At 45.4% G+C, this 22,127-nt stretch overlaps 1 protein-coding gene across 1 annotated transcript in view; it reads left to right on the plus strand.

Annotated features, from left to right (window-relative positions):
- FSCN3 (fascin actin-bundling protein 3) overlaps positions 1-22,127 on the plus strand; it is a 54,140-nt gene that overhangs the window by 16,447 nt on the left and 15,566 nt on the right. The window contains exon 3 of the mRNA XM_069227550.1: positions 17,246-17,405. Coding sequence (XP_069083651.1) covers positions 17,246-17,405 — 160 coding nt within the window. The remainder of the gene's footprint in view (positions 1-17,245; positions 17,406-22,127) is intronic.

Genomic DNA, 22,127 nt, shown 5'->3' on the forward strand with positions numbered 1-22,127 from the left:
CCATAGAGGGTCCTGGCTGCTGTTCAGCATCTGGGGTATACAGCGTCAGTTTTTTTTTTTCAGAGGTTAGCTGCTTGTAGTATTGTAGAAAGTTTTGAAGGGCTCCTGAGTAAAGCCCTGCTTTGTCGTGGGGTTTTAAATCAGTTCCGTTCAAAATGGCTTTGATTTCAGCATCGAGACGCTGCGTTTCGTTTTTGCGTATGTCCCAGACATCCGTGGTAGAAGGGCCCAGATGTTCCAGTTGTTGCCGGGGTACGAGGTACATTTTGTGGGCGTGCTCCATCAGGACCTCGACAGTAGCCCTGTGATTAGGGGTATAGCTATACCTAGCAGCGACCCTATAAAACCGCCAGACTGTTTGACCAGTTTTCTTTTGGAAAGGAGCGATGCCCTCTTATTGCTGAGCTTCTTAATAATGTGGCGCTTCTTCTTCAGAACGCGGAACTGGCTCGTTGATATCGGGACATTACCTTTTAGGGTGTTTAGGGCTATTTCTGAAATGGCGGCCACTAGATCATCCGAGGCAGCGCAAAGGATTGCTTTTCTTTTAGAGGGGCTGGCTGTGATCAACATTTTTAGAAGGCCTAAATTACGCCGCAACCTCGCAGACATTGTGGCGTCCTTATATTACAAGGTTTAGAGTGTAAATGTTATAAGCATCTTTTTACTTGTTCTTTTTATAGGTTTTGGGCATTGTTTTAGGCGTGTAGGCGACTGGGAAGTCAGGTGGTAGTATGCCGGCTCGTAGTCTGTAGTCTTCAAGAGTGTTGGGTTTCAAATCCACCAGTAAGTAACCATGGGGTTTTGCTGTAGCATCGTTAAAGGCCTCCATGAAAAACGGGGTGTTTCCGGGGTACATTTGTTTAGCTATAATGGAGATCTGAAGTTTGTCTCTGGGGTTTTTAAATAAGACCAGGTATGAGGCGTTGAGAGTTATGGATCGGCTGCTCTTGCCCTTGTAAAACAGGTTCTGCACTATATAACATATGCTCAGATTACGGTGGTGTGAATATTGCGTAAAAGCCCGCTCAATCTCGGGGTGGTCCCCGCCTTCACGCATGAGGTCATCCACCACGACCATGTTTACAAGTTGTTTTGGTAGCAAATCATCGTCGTTGAGATTATCGGGGATACCCTCTATAAACCGAATGTGGGGGAACTTTAGGGTGAGCTCCGTGTAAAGATCCTGCCAGCATGAATAAAGCCACACAATGTTGTTTGGGGTCTGAGATAAAACACCGGGAGCATTTTCTAGCAGTTTCTTTATAAAAAAACTTTTACCGCTGTTGGAGGGACCTGCTAAAACGCAGGAGAATGGGTGTTGTAGTCTAGTGTCCATGTCTGGGTGGAGTTCGCGCCTCTAATGTCATTTAGTAACCGTAAGGCAGTGTTTTGTAGTCAGATGTGAGGACCCGTTTGTCAAACACTACTCTTAAGGTTTTATACATCGGTTGGGTTGTAATTTCCCATTTTTTCTTGGACCTGACAATGCCCGGCTGGTTTACAACAATGGCTTTGCTATTTTTGTGATCGCTCGAGGCGGAGTATTCGTGCACCAGACCCTTCAGACTGTCAAAGTTTATTTTAATCGTATTGTTGACGTTTAAAGTGATACCTTTGACTTTCATGCAAACCTTGTTGTTTGAGGTCTTATAACTGTACGTCTTAGGGCCTGATGAGGTAAATTCCTGTATATACTCCCCCTTTTCGAGCTCGCTGGTCAAATCCCCTAGATAATCACCCAGCGGAGGATCTTCATCACCCTTTTTACTCACAAAGATAACCGAGTCAGTGTCATGGTACAAACACCGTTCCTGAAGCTTGTCCAGCAACCTGTAAAGCTCTAGCCTGGCGTGAGCGGTTGTGAAGCAGGCTATAAAGATGTTTATATTGTTACACGTTGTGGGGTACTCTTTGGCGTATTTCCAGCATAGAACGGCCGTCTCGTCGTCAATAAATTCACAACTGGATATGTCATAAACAGGTGTGAATATGTACTTAAAAAGCTCATCTGGATCTGTGACGATGGAAGTGTTTGACAAATTGGTACGTTGTGCGAACTTTCCCCACAAGGAATTGAGACAGAGCTTAGCTAGCTGACGGCGGGCGGGGTTAACCTTAATGAACGCCGGTCTCAGTTTAATACCCTCGCGAGCTTTGTAATCAGCGATATACTTTTTCTTTGAGGGCTCATCGACACACCAGTCTGGATACCCCGAGGCCTCCTGCTTGTCTCTGAGAAACAAGTTGATGTACTCAGAAAAGAGCTGGGTTGTTGTGTTTGGAAAGTGCCAGACTTCCAGGATTTTACCTAGGCGATACCCTTTCTCTAGGGCCGTCTGCACCTCGATGGTGCACCATGTCCCCTCCAGCACCCTCTGCTCATCACTATGCCGACACTCGCTAAGCTGTTTACTTTCAACGCAGGTACGGCATAGGGGGAACATTAGCTTACCCTCGACTCTATAAGGGAGCACCGGAAAGTAAAGTTTCCGCGGTGGGTGAATCTGACACTTAATGATTCCAAAGTACTCTTTGAGAGGTTTAAAGTTCTGGTATATGATTGTAGGATGGCCCATAGGGTACAACTTCACCTTGTTCACAAACGGATACAGACTTGTGAAGTCGTAGTAATGTATTTTCTCACCAGGGCCAGCTACACGGTACAATTGAATGGCGTTTGTACGCCCGCCGAATAAGGCGTCACGGGGTTCCAGCGGTGAAGGTAACTGCTGGCTCTTAATAAAAGTGCTCAGTTCACCATCTTTTGATAGCTCAGTTACCCAATCATGTTCCCATAGAGTTCTCAAAACAAACCCACAACTCTCAATATACTGCGCCTTCGCCATAGTCCTGCGGTGCAGATGTTCAAACGAGGTTCCCTGCAGTCTATTAAACTCATGGGGCTTGTAACACTGAGGGCAGCCATGGTAAAAACACCCGTTGAACTCAAAGGCCGTTGGTACGCCGTTAATTAATGCATACCCGTCTAGATAGTAGCGACCCAGCCGGTATTCGCCACCCTGCAGAGCGTGCTGAATGAAGATGCTCTCACGCGCAGAGACGTACATGAGCCACTGAATAGAGGGGGTGGAGTAACGTTTCTGCTTGCCGTTATAGAGGTCGGGTGGTACTAAGGCGATAGTTTCAGGCAATAAAAACATGTGTTTATAAATAGACATGCACATTGAAGCCAGAGTAATGTTTTGAAATGGGTCCAGGTATACAGTTATTTTTTTTTTTACTCTTGAGTGATTCGGTTTCAACAAACAGGACCCGCTTTGTCATCGCCACAACAACATCTCTGAAAAGGTTGCATGCTTTTCGCAATATCATAACATCCGCCTGACAGTATGCTTTCAATTCAGTTTGAAAATGAAACCATTTTTCACGGTTTTCATCGTACCACTGTAGAAAACTCTCTTTTTCAGAGGGCATCATGTACTCGCAACCATAACTGTCGGGCGGAGGCATAGGGCCGCTGTAATTCTGATTAGCCCAGGTGTTAAAAAAGTGAGGGAAATAACCTTTACAGCCTTCAAACCCAAAGGCTTTTGGCAGTTTGCTCAACTTCATGGGCAGAAAATTCAAGGTGTCTATGAACCTAATGTCAAAAGGTACAACCTTAAGCAGCATTAGTTTGGAACCTTGGGTTATGAGACTAATGGGCAACTTTTCATGTATCAGGTCACGGATAATGAAGAATGAGTCATATGCTTTGGAGTTGTGAGCCAGAAATGTAAAATCCTGGTATCGAGGTTGCATGAACGTGATGAGGAAATCATTCACGCAGGACCGTCCTTCAAACTCCCAGCTCTCATCACCTGTTAGATGGTGGGCGTAAATATAGTTTGGCTGGTGCACACCCGTCTCTTGCGTACACTCTATATCAAAGACGATATAGTCTTCTGTTTTTTTTGGGTAGTGACTTCTGAGCATGTAACACTCATGTGTTGTTCCGGCTATAAAAGCAACGGTACACCTAGGGCATTCCATGCCTTTACATTCATGGTCGACAGGTTTATAGCGACCGCACGCCCCACAGTCGGCTTTAAGAACACATTGGGCTAGGCCGATGTGCGTGATTAAGCAGTCTTGCGACCGACAAAACAGCTTACACTTTGTGCAGTTCACTTTCTGAGCACTGTCATTGACACAACCGTCCCTCTGACACATTTTACAGTGAAATTCACACTGGTGTTTGGTCCGATTGTTGTATATATGATCGCAATGCTCACACACATACTTGGCCCCTAGAAAACCCTTCAGGTTCAAGACACCGTAAAAGTGGTTTTCATGATGCAACACATACACGGTCTTGTTTTTCACACTTTCATTGGTAGTGAAGTACTTCCAAGAACCGGCATGGTATAGAACTTTAACCGTCACGGCAAAGTGGTTCTCAAAAAGGCCCAGATCCCCAAAACCGACCATTTTGTCAGTCGGTATCTGAAGTGCCTCATGTGCCGCTACAGCCATCGACATAATTACGGCGTCTGGGGTAGAGCGGTCCATCAATAAACCCGCAATGCTTGCGGCCAGACACATGTTGGTAGCTCCGGTATTAAAATCGAGCAACCACCGAGATTTCTTGCCAATGATTTTACTGTACATAACGCTCTTTAAGGCTCTGGAAGCACCACCCTCGCGACCCCTAACAACGAGGGCGATGATTCTAAAGGACCCGTACGCCAATAATTCAGCCTTGCTCTGTAAAAGTTTAGATAGGTTTTCTAAAAACGTTACAGCGTCAAACACATCCCGAGATGACCGTCTGGTAAACAGGGGACTATTGAGACCCTGTCCCTGAAAACGCATCTGAAAGAAATCATTAGGACCCACATCGTGTAACAATCGTTCGATTAGCGCTTGCACAGCCTGATGTATAGCTATAATGCCATGATCTGAGGAGTGTAGGCGATCTAGGTTAACAAACCTAAACTCCTCATAGTGCTCTGTAGCGTTAAACCGCTCTACAACTCGACTATACCGTCTCACACTTTCCATAAATACTGGTTCTGAAGCCTCAGTTTGAGAATTACTGGTTGTTGGAGAGCTCACAGGGGTATGGTTAGATGTAGATGTGTTTTTAGACCTTCTGGTAACGCAGAGTCTGGCTTTCTTTAACTTTTTTATTACAGCCTTGCGTTTTCTAGAGCTACCAAGCCACTTTGGCTTCTTATGGGCCCATCTGGTTTTTGGTAACTGTCCCCCGCCGATCTGAACAATATTTGTGTTGTTTACAAATGGTGACACTGACCCTACATCTACTTCGGATGGGGCTCCTCCAGACTGTTTAAGGCTGAGACGGCTCGGACCGCCACCCCCAGGGGACCTGTAAAGACCAACAGCACCTCCTAACTCTATATTTTGAGGTCTTATGGGTGCTGGTTTTGGGGGTTGACATGACCTCTGACTATTGAGCGCTCGTAAAACTCTTAGAGCTCTACTAAGTAGGTGCTGTGGCTTCTTTTCATATTTAGACCTATGGCCCATTGTACTGGTAAAGGTACCTCTAACATTCCCAGTGTATGTACGCGCGCCTAGTCATGATGGTATGTTACCCATGGCTATAACTGTTGAAGCGCAAGTTTGGGCCATTGTGTTTCTACACCGAGCCATCAGCTGTCTTAAAGCCTTTATGCTAGCTCTGGATGTCGCTATATTACCGTCGTTCTTACACAGTTTTAAAGTTTTTAGACGGAGCTGGCATTTTAATTGTCTGAACGACTGATGGATTTCTTTAATGTAGCTGTCTAGAACTCTAGCACGGTTTGAAAGGTTGGTTTCAAGGCTCGAACTTATGACATTAGAGGTATGATTGCCAACTCCCTGAGCCACCCCGGTTATAGGACAATGGCTGGCGTTATCACCACCACTCACTGTTGCTGGACCAGGGCGGGACGTAAAAACAGGGTTCCAGTGTGAACACCCAGGAGTTTGAGAGTCCTGATCATCGCTCGAGGGTGTTCCAAAACTCTGATTTTGCGTTCCGCTACACCCTATACTGCTGTCGGGGTATATTGATGAGGATGGTGAAGACCATTGCGCACGGGCACTTGGCGCAGGACTGGTGGGGTCGTATGCCCCCGGGGGTGTATCGGGGGACATCAGACATGGGGATGCCGGGGCTTCAGAACTTTGGGTAGTACCAGCTAGAGCCTTAAGAAGCTCTATACAGTGGGAGTAGGGATCCTCTGCAGGGTGATCATTTTCCATGGAGGGGTCACATAACACAGAGGGGATAGTTGTACACCCTGTAGGGGTTGGGGTGTGGCCAGACACCCCGGTATTAGAACTCTGGGCCCTAGGGGGAGCCGGTTGTACCTTAACAACATTTTTAAAAGACAGGTCTAAAGGTCCAGATTGCAGCTCTGGGGTCTGGAACTTCTTCCTACGACTCTTTAAGGACAACCGATTTATTTTAGGACTGTTGCACTGTTTTGGGGACCCTCCAGAGACCTCACACGGTACAAACAGTTGGGCGTTTGGTGTTGTACGATTGATACTGTCCGTTTGTCCATGCCCCATCCCCGGGATAGCTGTTGCAGAAGTGTTCGCTGTACTAGGCATTCCCTTTATGACGGTTGGTGTGGGGCCGTTAAGAGTTGTACCTGGACCTTGATCGGTGGCTGTAGAGAGGTTGCAGGGTGGGTCTTGATGTTCGGGTTGGTTCACGTGTACCGATGACGCGGTGGGGTTTTGAGCAGTCCCAGTGCAGACCTTTAAAGACGACAGCCGCTGCTTAGGCTGAGGGCCGACGTCTCCGGAGCTCTGGGGTGATGATTCTAGGATGTAAAGATAGCAAAATACATATTAGGGTTAGTTATAGCCGGTATACCGGTGGGTGTGAAAGACGTTTAGACACACTAAGGACAGTATACATCAGCCTCTACATTTTCTAAAAAATCACCTTTGGTTTTTCGGCTTGAGGGGCCCTTCTTAATGGGCGGGCCGTCCTTAGAACCAGGGGCCTTCCTTTTGCGGGGCTGGCTTTTAAGCTTTGCATCCAAATTCCGGATCGCTTCATCCACAGGGACCCCTCGGGATAAAAAACATAAAAAATAATGTTACACATACAAGATAATACATAGACTATACGAACTCACTATGATGACCAAATATAGGTCTGATTGTAGGGCTTGTTAGGTTTTCAGAGAGGGTTACAAAAAGAACCCTAATATTTACCTGCAGTAACGTTAGCCTGTGACAAGGTGTTTGACCCATCTTGAACATGAAGGATTTGTTGGAGAGAGGCAAGCGCACACCTGAGTTCAGCATCATAACCTATGCAAGCACATGGGTTCCCATTAGCAGTAAAATAAAAATAACATTCCTGACAACGTCGTTCAGAACGACCAAGGGCCTGTAACTCACCTTGCTGCACGGTCTCCATTTGCACAGGGGGTTCCCCAGACTCTTGACAGTCCTGTGTACAAGAGAGACAGATTTACCTTTAAGCACCCCACAATTCATCTTCTAGGGCAGAACCCTTCATAAAAGCACACCGAGTGTTGACATTTTTTTTTTTTTTTTTAAATTTGAGGAAAAAAATAAAAAAGAAAATACAAAAAAAAAAAATTAATAATTATTTTTTTTTATATATATATACATATATATATCAAGATTCAAATTGTTGAATCCCCATGTTCTGTAAGTATAAATACATATTGACAACTGTAAAACTTTTCTCAAAAACTATACACGGTTTAATAAACAAATTCCACATGGTGGCGCTCTTGCATAATACGAGCTCAAAGATTGTCTCTATAAGACATAGCCAGGAAACTGGATCCTAGGAGCCATGCCTGGTTTTCACCTTAGCTGAACAAGGCTGTGAACCATGTGTGGGGGGGGGCGGAGCTCAGTCTAAACTCCTAGCTGAGCCAATTCCAACACCACACAGTCTTTGTTTTAAAAAAAAAGAAAATGGCCGGATGTGGATGCAACATGTGTGAGGTCCTGGGTTTTTTCAAGGCAACAAAATCAGATCCAATGCCATCCTGTACTAAGGTGAGTGGTGTGGGGTACTTGAGGGGTCTGAGGCTCCCTACCAGGGATAGTTATTTTTTAATCATTATTATTTTAATTTATTTCAATATTTTTTTTTATTTATATGCTTTAAAAAACGACCTTGTAGGCCCCTAAACCCCTGGCCACACTTGCTATATATATATATATATATATAAATATATATATATTTTTTTTTAAAAGGCTGCCACATGGTGGCCTGGGGGTCTCTGAGCCCTGTGCTCAGGGCCCTCATATTTGTATTTGTATTTTTTTTTTTTTTAAATGCTGCCCTATGGGGCCTTGGGGGCCCCAATCCCAAGGCCCCCAAAACGCTATTCATTTTTATTTCTTTTTTATATTTGTATGGGCCCTAGGGCCCTAGCGCGCGTGGTCATGGCCCCACAGGCCATGGCCACGCGCCATTACTCCTTTTTTTTTTTTTTTTTTTTTTAAAACAAACGCCGCACTACGACGGCTAGCACCGACTCACCGAGGCCTCGGGAGCTCCCCGTGGCCTCGGTGAGCCGGTCGGAAGAAGGTTTAATTACAGAGAATGCCGCTGAAACACACGCGGCATTCTCTGTAATTAAACCTTCAAGGCGATTCTCAGAAGCCTCTGGGGTATTCCCCAGCGACTTCTGAGAACCTCCTCAAACACTCCAAAAACACGCTGGCACCGGGCGGCTACAGCCGTCCGGAGCCCTACTATCAACTTTTCAGGACGGTTCTCAGGGCCCCCGGGGACTCTGAAAACCGCTCTGAAAAGTTGATAATAGGTCTCACCAGAGCATTCCCGCGCTCTGGGGAGACCTATTATCAGCATTTCAGCGCGGTTTTCAGAGTCCCCAGGGGGCTCTGAAAACCGCGCTGTAAAGTTGATAATAGGTCTCCCAAGAGCATTCCCGCGCTCTGGGGAGACCTATTATCAGCATTTCAGCGCGGTTTTCAGAGTCCCCAGGGGGGCTCTGAAAACCGCGCTGTAAAGTTGATAATAGGTCTCCCCAGAGCATTCCCGAGCTCTGGGGAGACCTATTATTAACATCGTAGCGCGGTTTTCGGAGTCCCTCAGGGACTCTGAAAAGCGCGCTGAAAAGTTGATATTGGGGCTCCCCAGAGCATTCCCGAGCTCTGGGGAGACCTATTTTCAGCATTTCAGAGCGGTTTTCAGAGCCCCTGAGGGACTCTGAAAACCGCACTGTAAAGTTGATAATAGGTCTCCCCACAGCATTCCCGAGCTCTGGGGTGCCCATTTATTAATTTTAGAACGCCGCTCTCCACATCATGGTGAGTGGCGCTCTAAAATTAATATCAGGGCACCCTAGAGCAGGCCATTTAAACAAACGCCTGCCAGAATTAAATGTGTGGCCACATATTACTATTGCCTTAAAATAAAAATGCACTTAAGGAAAAAAAATATACATACTGCTCCCCACAGCAGACCTTTACAAATTAAACACAGCCCCACCATATACATAACACATGACCCCACAAGTAAACACTTAAACAAGACCATCACACATAATAAGTGCAGACTTTAAAAAATACCGGTCCCTACATAGTCCCAGAACCACCATGTACAAATTAAGCATTCCCAATACACCCCACACCGCAAGTGCGCTCGCGCTGAAATACATGCCTATGCATAGCACATAACCCCCACAAGTACCAATTAAACAGCCCCGACCCATAAAACAAGTGCAGACTTTAAAAATACCTACAGATACACAAACCCAGAACTAACATGTACAAGTTAAGCAGTACCAGTACAATCCCCAAAATAATTGCGCCCCCATAAAAATACAGACAAATACATAGCACAAGACCCTACTAGTACCATTTAAACAAAATCACCCCACAAAGTAATTACAGTATCTCAAAAATACACTAATAGCTTTTAAATTTGTATTTTTTATTTATTTTTTAAAAGCAGGCATTTTACATCTCTATGTATAGTTAAACAGATTGGTGCTAATGTCATTGTTAAACTTTAGTAAAACACATACACACATCACACTGTTACAGACCTTAAGTAGAAGATGTTCAGCATCACCAGTCTGAGCTCTGCCCTTCATGTTTCCAGCCATTATGTCCTGATACAGCCCTGCTTGCCACAAATGTCAGTATGTAGTTCAGAAAAAAGAGGTCAGTGAAGGTGGGGGGCTCTTATACCATGCTCACTGGGGTAATTATGCCTGGGCTCTATGATTGGTGGGACCTGGAAATAGACATCTGTTATAGGTTAGCAATAGCTGGCCTTTGTTGTGTTTCAACTTTTAATTACTGGGTCTGTTTTCTAATTTAACCCCACCTCTGTCACCCCTGGAAAGAATGTAAGCCCACCTCTGTTTTAGATTAGCCATGCCACAACAACCTCTGTTGTGTTTCAAACTTTTAATTACAGGGTCAGTTTCTAATTTAACCCCACATCTGTCACCCCTGGAAAGAATGTAGACCCATCTCTGTTTTAGATCAGCCATGCCCCTCAACCTCTGTTGTGTTTCAAACTTTTAATTACCGTGTCAGTTTCTAATTTAACCCCACCTCTGTCACCCCTGGAAAGAATGCAGGCACATCTCTGTTTTAGATTAGCCATGTCACAACAACCTCTGTGGTGTTTCAAACTTTTAATTACTGGGTCAGTTCTGGGACCCCCTGAAAGAATGCAGGCACATCTCTGTTTTAGATTAGCCATGTCACAACAAACTCTGGGGTGTTTCAAACTTTTAATTACTGGGTCAGTTCTGGGACCCCCTGAAAGAATGCAGGCACATCTCTGTTTTAGATTAGCCATGCCACAACAACCTCTGGGGTGTTTCAAACTTTTAATTACAGGGTCAGTTTCTAATTTAAACCATCTGGGAACCCATGAAAGAATGCAGGCCCACCTCTGTTTTAGATTTACCTCTCTACATTGATAGGCTGGCTCTAACATAAGCAGCATTTGACCATTCCCACTTTATTTATTTTTTGGATTAGCCAACAGTGTGGAGGTTTGACCAGACCGCCCACTTTGCAGCCCTGTGCAGAGGCCCCCTAACTGGCACTTGGGCATGAATGTCTGACATGTCCAGACCTGTCCCTCGCAGGCTCTGAAACCACTTGCACAACACTAAGTCATACTTTTTTACACAGCTCATAGGCCAAAACCCAGGGGCTAGGACCCAGACACAGGGCTAACACGTGACACCACGTGTTCACAAACCACGTGACACCCCCATGCACGTCACTTCCGGGGAGGGCTTTCTGGGACACCGGAAGTCCCAGCCACCGGATATGACGTCATATCCGGGGCGGGATAACTGTCACTTTTAATATGGTGATTAAAGGTATCCCTTCCTACTACTTATGTGATTTTATAAAGCGCCAATGTGGCCCAAAGCATTGCACAGAAGAAGAGGTAATGATACCATTAGATATTGACGTCAGCAAAATCCAGACCAACATCCATACAGTGGAACAACACTATGAGTAAAACCAATAGGAACTGTACATGTAGATGAACAGTGCAGTACTAAGGTGAGCATCAGCGGGAGAGTGTGCTAAGCCAAGTGTGGGTTCCAGGACATCGCAGCAGGGGAGCACCAAATTATGTGGCAGCATTTACTAAGTTATGCAGCAATAAAAAGCAAATTATGCAGTATAATGCGGCACATTTTTTGCTAGCATTACCTCATTATTTTACCATTTTGTCACATAGTAGTACTGTCTGGGCAAAGATGTCACCTCATTAGTACCACTTTAACAACCAACTACAGAAATAAACAACTGAAGGATGACCAGTTACCCTTTGCTAAAGGGGTTCCACTGCACACAACCCTGTCACCATGTTTTTAGAAACTTTTAATCTGGTTGAGCTAGAGGCAATTTTTAAAATTAATATCTGCAGATTATCCAGCAGGTGGTGTATTATGTGGCAATTGCGGGAAATTAGTAATTGTTTGAAAAATGCAGCTGCTGCAGAATCGCATAATTCCAATGGCCCTGTATGAGATAAAACAAAAGCTTTCAAAAACACATATCAGTAATAGTTAAGCAGATTGTACCTAGTACAGGCATTTCTTTATAAGTGCATTAATATGACACTTTCAAAAACTCGGCATCCTTACATTATCTGTCTAAAATAATACAATTTTGCCATCATGATGCTTTAAGTGACTCCATAAATTATCGCTTTTGGCCCCCTCGCTCACTCTCAGATAGAGGTACTTCCAGATCCCCATTAGCAAATCAAGGATGGTTGTTTTTAACAAAAAGTATGGGAATGTATTTTGTAGCCCTTATATACCCGGCCAACTTCGGCTGCTGTCTACAGATGTCCTTTCAGGTGAATCGAGCAGGTGGAAGGAAGGAGGCTAAAAAGGTCATATTCAGAGTCCTGATCATCTGGACCCCGGGGGTTTCTGGGTAATGGCCCAAAAGAAAGAGGAAAGGAGTGAAATCCATGGATAGAGTCAAAGTGATGGTCAGAGGAGGGGGATCTATGTGGAATCTATATTTTTTTCGTTTTGTAAATGAGACAGCTTCCCCCTTCCTCAGAGAGATGCCCTGAAGAAGGTGTTGGGATATTTGGGCTCATGTTTTTTTAAAAGGGCATCACTGCCATTAGTGCAGCAGGTACATTGACACTGGGACAGTGATATGGAAGACTTCTGAACTTCAACAATGGGTGTGTTACTAGGGCATTGTGTGGGTATTTTTCACCTTTTTTTTTAAACAAAAAGGACAGACAGTGTGCTTTGGGCCTCAGGCCTGGAAATAAATGAGAGTGGAATTGGAAGGGGAGTAGGTATAATGGTGCTGCAAGTGCAGGGCCACCGTAGCCCAGGGGTGTGAGGGCCTAACTAAATTCCGATTATGGGTGCTTTACACATTCTTTATTTTTGCATTAGGGCTGAGTGCATCCTTGCTTTGCCAGTATTGTTTACAGCACCGAACCAATGGCCCAAGCGAGGGGATTGGAACAGAGGAGGCACCCTAGCATTAGGCTTCTGAAAGATAGTAGAAAAGAGGAAGGGAGGCGGGCTTTAACAAGCGGTAAAGGTGGCTTCCCTCTTTGCAAGGCAGTAGGTTTCATTAGTGAAGCAGACACGTGGCTCTGAGGTTCAGAAGTGTGAAGGGCCCACTGCATCACAATTATGTCTGTTTTACTTTACAATAGGACTTGCGGAGAACATTAGCGATGAGGTGGGCAACACGTGGAAGCTCATTTTTTCTGAACAGGACAGACAATCTGTATCATAATTGGAGTGATGGCCAGACATGGTGAGGCAGGGGTGAAGGTGGCAGAGAGGGTAGCCTGCTATTCAGAGCCACGGCTGCTATAAGTGCAGAACGTGCAGTTGCACTGAGGCTCAAGCGCATGAGGACCTCAATTATTGTGAGTAGTGTTTTTGTCTAGTTCAGTTATGTGTTTGCTCTTTTATTTGTCTCACATTTAGTATGAAGTGTGAACTGCTGAAAAAGTAACCCCCACCCGCTGTGCTCAGCTTTACCCCTCCTGCTACCCCAAGTCTTCCCATAAAGATTTCAAGGGGGGCAGGCTTCAAAACATTATTGGTAGGGGGCTCAGACCAAAGTAGTTTGAAGACCTTTGGCTTTCCTGTTTGGGAAAGGCAGAAGAACATAGGCAATGAAAGTAGATGTCAGTGACACAGACCTAGGGGAGGGAAATAAAACATAAGGGCTATAGGGGGCACATTGAATACAATAGAAGGGGGGTAAGAGTGAGGGGCAGGAATAGGAGAGCCAATGAGAATAGAGATTGTGATAGAAAAAAGAATGGAAGTATGCATAAAGTTATACAGTTGGGTTATCTGGAGCTCACAAATAGGTATCTTTGAAACAGATGTTTCAGCTCCGACCTCAAAGTGACTAGGGAACTATTAAAATCAAAGTTGTTCTTAAGTCATTTAATTGAGGCGTTTGAAGAGTACACGCGTCATTGTTTCTTAGTCTCATGCACAAAGTCTACACTATCATTATCACGTGCAGACATTTTCATCAGATTAAAATAAAATATAGTGCTGAAAATAGATAGAAAGGGTGCATTACTTCCGAACACTTATTTACTGAGCAGTATGGGAATTCCAGAATTAATTGAAAACTACTGAAGGATTTCTCTTCGGCACTTTAAAAGCATTTTATTAATACCTTGAACACTACAAGTACCAGAATGCCTTCGAAAGCTAGCAAGTGAGCCAAGTTAATGACATGTTGAGGAATGTGCTATCAGATGGCACTTCTAGAACTTGAGATTCTTACATTTAATGGGCTGTCTGAACCTTCTGAATGCGTACCTTTTTACCTGGCTTGTTTTAGACTGGAATTGACAAAAGAGCAGCTTACCCACTCCCTTACTCTAAAAAGGTATGAATACAAGTAAACTTTTTATGACGATTGCCAAAAAAGTCAAATCAAAATGAATTAATGAGTACTTCATTATTTCATAATGAAGGAGTGGAATTGTGCCCCCACTCCCAACACCTTTGCAGCATATCACTGAGAATATTTGAAGCTACAAGTACCAGAATGCATTTGGGGAAGGCTAGCGTCTATACAAAGACAGACAAGTGCCAATATGTTGAGGAGTATACAGGCAGAATCTGCCATGCTCATTTTAATATACCCTTATGTCCACCTCACATGACCACTTCTCAACTATTTGCTTTCACATCCTTTTAAAGATGGGATATAGATGACAATCCTTATTTTAATTGCAGATGATCTTTCAGCAGAAGACTGAGGGGGTGATTCTAACCTCGGCGGGCGGCGGAGGCCGCCCGCCGAAGTTCCCCCACCAAAAACCGAAAGACCGCTGAGGGTATTTTGGGATTTTCCCTGGGCTGGCGGGCGGCCGCCAAAAGGCCCCCCGCCAGCCCAGGGCAAATCAACCTTCCCACGAGGACGCCGGCTCCGAATGGAGCCGGCGTAGTGGGAAGGTGCGACGGGTGCAGTGGCACCCGTCGCGTATTTCAGTGTCTGCATAGCAGACACTGAAATACTTTGTGGGGCCCTCTTACGGGGGCCATGGGCATGGGCACTGCAGGGGCCCCGCGGCACCCCCTACCGCCATCCTGTTCTGTGCCAGACACTGAAATACTTTGTGGGGCCCTCTTACGGGGGCCATGGGCATGGGCACTGCAGGGGCCCCCAGGGGCCCCGTGGCACCCCCTACCGCCATCCTGTTCCTGGCGGGAGACCCGCCAGGAACAGGATGGTGGGAGGGGGTGTCAGAATCCCCATGGCGGCGGAGCGCGCTCCGCCACCATGGAGGATTCTGCAGGGCAGCGGGAAACCGGCGGGAGACCGCCGGTTTCCCGCATCTCACCGCGGCCGAACCGCCGCGGTCAGAATGCCCTGCGGGGCACCGCCTGTCTGTCGGCAGTGCTCCCGCCGACCCTGGCCCCGGCGGTCAGAGACCGCCGGGGTCAGAATGACCCCCTGAATGTATCAAGAGCATTCTCTTTTTCTCTAGAAATTGCCCAGTAGGTATTTCTTTGGGGCATTTACCAATCCAGTGATCTCAGAGCACCACTTGCAGCACAATTTCCCTTACTGTGATAAGGCTTAATTCCAAATTAATGGTCTGCAGTAGATAACCCACTTCCAATCTAGGACCAGTTTCACAGATACTTTTCTCTATATGGGCACATCGTCATCATGAAATGTGGACGCAGAAAGTTGTGATGTGTGTTAGTATAACATTACACGCTATTGGCATTAGCCTGGAACTCGGCCCTCCGTGTTTCTTGAATTAGTCGGGCCATAAACAACCATACATCAGTTGATTGTCCTATGGTCCGTGAAACCCATGACATTTATCTACCTAAGAGGATCCCTAGGTACTTTTGTCCATTGGCTGTTCATGGTTGTCTGTACCTCACAGCAATCTCCTTTGGACTTTTGCACTGCCAAAAATGCGGATGTTTTTACTGTTATTTACCCATATAATTGAATTTGGACTTTTGAGACAAGGCATCCAGAGAATGTAGTCTGATCTATGATATTCACATCTTCTGGATAGAATAAGGTAAGGATGGGTATCTCACACAACCTTGTTCGAAAAATAAAATAGTAATATTTTAAAGAAGTCAATAAAAAAGTCTGCAATAAAAGTATAAATTGTTGTCCTTGAGGATACTTAAAATTACCAGGTAATAACATTTCTAGACGTCGAATGAGGTATATTTTGATGTAATAGGCCAACAGAGGTACACTATTGACAATATCAACTTGAAAGCACTCAATGAGCTTCCGGACGAAGAGATATGATGGGTTAAAAAAAATGCTTCCAGATACCTTATCTAGTTGGGCGGGTACAGAGACTTGTCTACTGATTGTGGTGAGAAAGTGAGTAGAGGAGCTTGTCTGTTTTGCCCTTTAAAGATATTTCCTTAATATTTCAGATACACCCAATGTGTTTTCATTCATCTCCTGATTTTACTTAAGATTGACATGACGGATTCCTGCATTTTACAATCTTATTATGTCAATTGCAAGTGCTGTAAATGACTAATGTTACTAATACTCACTTTAATGACACTCAGTTTACCTCAGTCAGCCTTGCCAGAATTTATTTGAACTCGTGACTTGCTAATCACTTTATTGTTCTGTGGCGAACATTCAGCGCGCTGAGAAAACCTGGAAGTTCACCACATTGAGACATCTGTTTGTCTCTGGCTCATGAGGTGGAGTAGCCAACTTCTAATTCTTTTTCTGCACCCAGGAAAAAAAGTTACATTTGGCCCAAAAGAAGCATAAAAATGGGCAATATTTTCAAATGCCATCCATGCATCCCTGAGAGAGGCACTATTATTTCAATAAAAATACAGAAAAAGATGTTTTCATGCACAGGGAACGATGACTTGGAACGGGATTATTCATTGATGAGCCAATGGCAGGCTTGTTTTAGGACAGAGCCTACCTCCGAACCAATGTTGCCATGATTTCCATGACAATTAAGGTACATATATAAATCATCTCTAAGCGCTTTTAAATGCTTCTAAGCTTATTTTAATTGAATCATCTGTATAACCAATCAGCTGTTGATGTTGTGTGGGTCAAATTCTACAAGGAATGAGGATGACAAAACCAAAGACCAATTCAGAGCACAAGTCATCCGGCTGTCTGTCCGTTCATCCATCCATGTGACTAACTTTATTTGTATCTATCTATCCATCCATCCATCCACCCAACGTCTGTATTAATGTGCCCCTTTTTATTTTTCATACAGCGTAGATCTCAGAGCATAATGGCCAATGGTAATTGTGAAGAAGCCGATTCTGCGTTTAAAGTCTGGTGGCATTCTGGCAAGATTTACCTCTGTGCCTCCAATGGTGCTTACCTCACCGTGCAACCTGTTGGGCTGATTGTCACCTGCTCCATGGTCCCAGGTAAGAAACAGGCCAAACAGCCCACATCAGACCCCCTACCACATGGGAACACCAAGCTGTCTAAGCTAAAGAAAGAACAATGCAACATAGTGTTATTGACTGGGGATGCAATAAAGGGGTTGAATGGGTAGGGACCACATGATGATTCAACATATACTGCCATCTTTTTTAGCTGTCTTGCAAAGTCTACAAAGGGAAGATTTTCTAAAAGGAGGGGTTTTTAATACTTTCTGTACTACAAACATATTATATTCTACAATCAACTACACATCCCAGCCATTGTGTCTACAGAAATTCATGAACGGTTTTCATCACATGTTCAAAGAATGCCCTACCAGAATCAAACAATGCCTCAAACAATCAGACAATGCCTCAAATAGATCCAAAGAAGGTTCAAACAGTCAAGAAATGGAGTAATTGAACACCCCAAACATAATCAATGAATGGCCCAAAGAGAATGGAAGGATGCTTCCAGCAGAGTTAAAGAATGCTCAAAGGATAATCATGTACTGGCCCCGAAGGGTATAGTATACCCAAGAAAAGATGATGAATAATCCCAACTGAAATCAAAGACTGTCCCAAACAGAATCAAGGGATGTGTAAGCCAGAAGCAATAATCCCATAAAGCAGAATCAAGTAATTCCCCCACCTAAAATGAACAAATGAATAATAGCCTCTAGTGGGCTCGAGAATCTCACTAAACAAAGATAAATATGCCTGTGATTGTTATCCATCTTTGCAAGATATCTATATTCCTAACAAAGTCGTGATTAAGGGTGCGTTGTGGTTAGATAATATTAAATGAGTGATGCTTGGAAATATTGAAGTTAAATAATTTGTACTTCACAACGTAATTGTACATCCCCACAGTTTCTACTATATCATGTCAATGGTCACTATTTATTCTCTACTGCAAATTACAAGACATAGGTGAACCTTATGACATTGGCGGTAAGTGCCGCCAACCACCGCAGTGACAGCTGGCAAAAGACCGTCGCCGTGGCTAACATCCGTCCACCAAAATATGACCATAGCCAGGTTTCCACCACAAGAAGGGCGGAAATCCGGCTGTGGCCATACTGGCGGGTGGTGTTAAGGTGGCACTGCTACCACCAGCAGCGCCACACCAGTAGACCGCTGCCAGCCGTATTATGAAAAATAATACGGCCTGGCGGTGCTCTGCTGCCGTGTGCTGCTGGCGGTAGCAGCGCCCCGTCCCCTGCCAGAAGACCGCTGGATGCAGGTAAGTTGGGTTCCGACAGGGGAGGGGGCTGAGGGGTGTTTGTGTGTGTGTGGGGGGGTGTGCATGAATGAGTGAGTGTGCGTGAATGCGAATGTGTGTGTAGTGTTGTTTGCGTGCGTGTATGCATGTGTGAGAATGCATGAATGAATGGATCTGTGAATGTGTCTGCATGTCAGTGTGAATGTGGTAAGGATGTGTGTGTGAATGAATGGATGCATGCATGTATGAATGCATGTATGCCTGTGTGAGTGTGTGTATGCGTGGTGCGTGTCTGCGAGTGTGCGTGTATGGGAGGTGCATGGCATCTGAGGAGTGTTAGAGTGTGGGTGGGTGGGTCTCCTATCAGTGACCAGGAAGGAATTCCCTGTCACTGGTAGGGCCTACTGCCATGGTTTTCGTGGCGTTCATGGGACATTAGCATCTGCTGGGCTGGAGATTTCTATCTCCGACCCGGCAGCTGCTACCGCTATGGCGGTCGGTGTGGTATATTGCCGGGTCAGCTTCAACCAACTCGCCAATGTCATAATGTGGCAGTAAGTACCGCCAGGCTGTTGGCGGTACTACCGCCACATTATCACCAACCGCCGGGTTCATAATGACCCCCATCGTTTCCCTTTGGGTTCAACTGCCAATATATAAGAACTATTTTGAAGAATGAAACAGGCTGGTTTGGATTTCACGTGTTTGGGAAGGATTTGCAAATGTTTGCCTTTTGTACATGTAGAGTCAATTCTCCTTATCTGGCTAGACTGATCACCAGAATAACTATATTTTATTACTTGGGATTTGTAAAATGCTATATGCTGCTTGAAGGTCATTTCTGAGTTGCTTGTGAGATGCAGTGGGGTCACAGAGAAGGCAGGGGGACAGGAAGGAGATTAGCAAACTAGACAGAGATGACTGCATGCATGGGGGTGAGAGAACTTCTGAGCAGTCTTTGACTAGGCCAACTAAACTTGGCCCACTGTAGTCAGCGAGGGTTGATTCCAGCCCAGATACAAACAGAGACGATGTATTGTCTTGGGATTATGGACATGAGTCACGATGGCCAGGGGATTCTTGGGTGATATAAAAAAAGGCTTGACAATGAAGGGCAGTTTTTAGATCTCTTTTCAACATGAGACGATATTGCTGTTGTCTAAGGGCTAGGGTGACCGCCTGGTGGCATTGAGGCAAATTCTAGACAGGACTGTAAAAAATGCAGGGCAATGGGTCAAAATTCAGGACAAAAATTCAGGATGAAGGGTCAAAATTCAAGACGAAGGGTCAAAATTCAGGACAAAAATTCAAGAACATTGTCAGTTTTACAGACACACCTAAGAGAGGCCATACCCCATTACGTTATCAGTGCATTTATTTACTCTTTTTTAATGTAGCACTATTTATTCACTGTGGTCTTTTTGTGATTGCTTCCTGGTATGCTACATTCAGGTGTCACATTACATCCTTGTTCAGTAGTAAATTAATCCCCTTCAGCACTGTATCAAGGCCATCACCCCAACCCAAATCTAACCAATCTTTCTTAAAGAGAAAGTAACAACAACATTTTGATTATGTTTCTGAACATTTTAAAACCTCTGGCAAACACTTTGGGAAACAGTAAGGTAATTAATCTTGTGCTAGTTTAAACAAATTGAACAAAAACATCTGGCTCACCCCAACCGCCCATGGACTATCAACCTAAAATGTTTTTAATGAGGCAGGGCAGATGGTGTGGGCAACAGTCTCACACCTAATGTCAGGATGTGAGGTACCCACAACTAGTCTGTAGTCTCACAGAACTAGAGTGTATGTCAGGGACTCTACATTTATCTCAGTACTGGGAGCCCGGACTCACAATCAAAGATAATAAAAGAGGAGGATGAGATTGAGATCAAATGTGAGGTTTTTGCTAAGAACCGGATGAATAAGGAAGAGAAGAACAAGGTGGAACAATTCCTGAAGTCAGACAAGATGGGTCTACCAAGATTATTCGAAGGCATTAGGCACCTGGGGAGTTGTCTCTGCAGACAGGAGAGAAATAGACGAGGCACTGTCAAGTGGTTGAACAAGCAGCACCCACCCACCTTGGCAAACTCTTCTGGTGCATGGTCTGCTGTTCATGCTTGTGAAGGGTGAGCAGGGACCAGACCCCTTTCAAGGTTGTGCAAGGCAATTGCCTGCTTTGTCCATGTCTTAAAATGGTTTTGAAAGTGAGAAAAAGCCAAACTATTGATCTGGGTTTTTCCTAAATTGCAAGTACACATATAGGCCCTCATTATGACCCTGGCGGTGTTGCACCGCCAGGGCCAACGGGGGCGGGAGCACCGCCGACAGGCCGGCGGTGCTCCCTTGGGCATTCTGACCGCGGCGCTTTGGCCGCGGTCAGAAATGGAAAACCGGCGGTCTCCCGCCGGTTTTCCGTTGCCCATTTGAATCCCCCATGGCGGCGCAGCTCGCTGCGCCGCCATGGGGGATTCTGACACCCCCTACCGCCATCCTGTTCCTGGCGGTTCACCCGCCAGGAACAGGATGACGGTAGGGGGTGTCGCGGGGCCCCTGGGGGCCCCTGCAGTGCCCATGCCAATGGCATGGGCACTGCAGGGGCCCCCGTAAGAGGGCCCCGCTAGTATTTCACTGTCTGCATAGCAGACAGTGAAATACGCGACGGGTGCAGTAGCACCCGTCGCACCTTCCCACTCCGCCGGCTCGATTACGAGCCGGCTTCATGGTGGGAAGGTCGTTTTCCCCTGGGCTGGCGGGCGGCCTTTCGGCGGCCGCCCGCCAGCCCAGGGGAAAAGTCAAAATACCCGCCGCGGTCTTGCGACCGCGGTACGGTATTTTGACGGCGGGACTTTGGCGGGCGGCCTCCGCCGCCCGCCAAGGTCCGAATGAGGGCCATAATCTTCAAGATATTTGGGATGTAAATTGCACAAACAAAATGTAAACATTTTAAAATGTAATTACTGTTTCTTTAACATATGGCACTGTTTTCCCATTTATATACAATTAGACCTCAAATTGAACTGGCAACCAGTTACCTTTCGAAACCTAGTGATTAATATCTACCATTTTCCCACTGATTTGCAGGATGGAAATCTCAGCAGAGTGTCACGGTCCCTCCGAGCCCAGTTTGCTTTTTTGGTCTCTTGGTCTCTTCTGCTTTCTGTAGTGGGTCACATGGAACTAGTGAAGATGGTGTGCTACTCCAGTGATAGTATTATTTTGCAAACCTTCCCCTCCTCATCCTTCTTTCCTTCTTCAGACATGCCACATATCTGATTTGGTCGCTCAGGCACCGCCGGATAGCTCTTTCCATTCTAAAGCTACCTGTGACTGCAGGTGGATTAGGTCTTCTGGACCTATAACACTATTATTCAGTTGAACAGGTCCAATGGCTAGCTCGCTGGCTTTCTGCCCAAACCCCTGCATGAGATGGGGTTTATCCGTAAAGACATTTAAGGAGGGCTTACTGCACTGCTCATTGTTTCCTACTGATC

This window comes from Pleurodeles waltl, chromosome 4_1 (genome assembly GCF_031143425.1).
Source record: "Pleurodeles waltl isolate 20211129_DDA chromosome 4_1, aPleWal1.hap1.20221129, whole genome shotgun sequence".
Classification (NCBI taxonomy): domain Eukaryota; kingdom Metazoa; phylum Chordata; class Amphibia; order Caudata; family Salamandridae; genus Pleurodeles; species Pleurodeles waltl.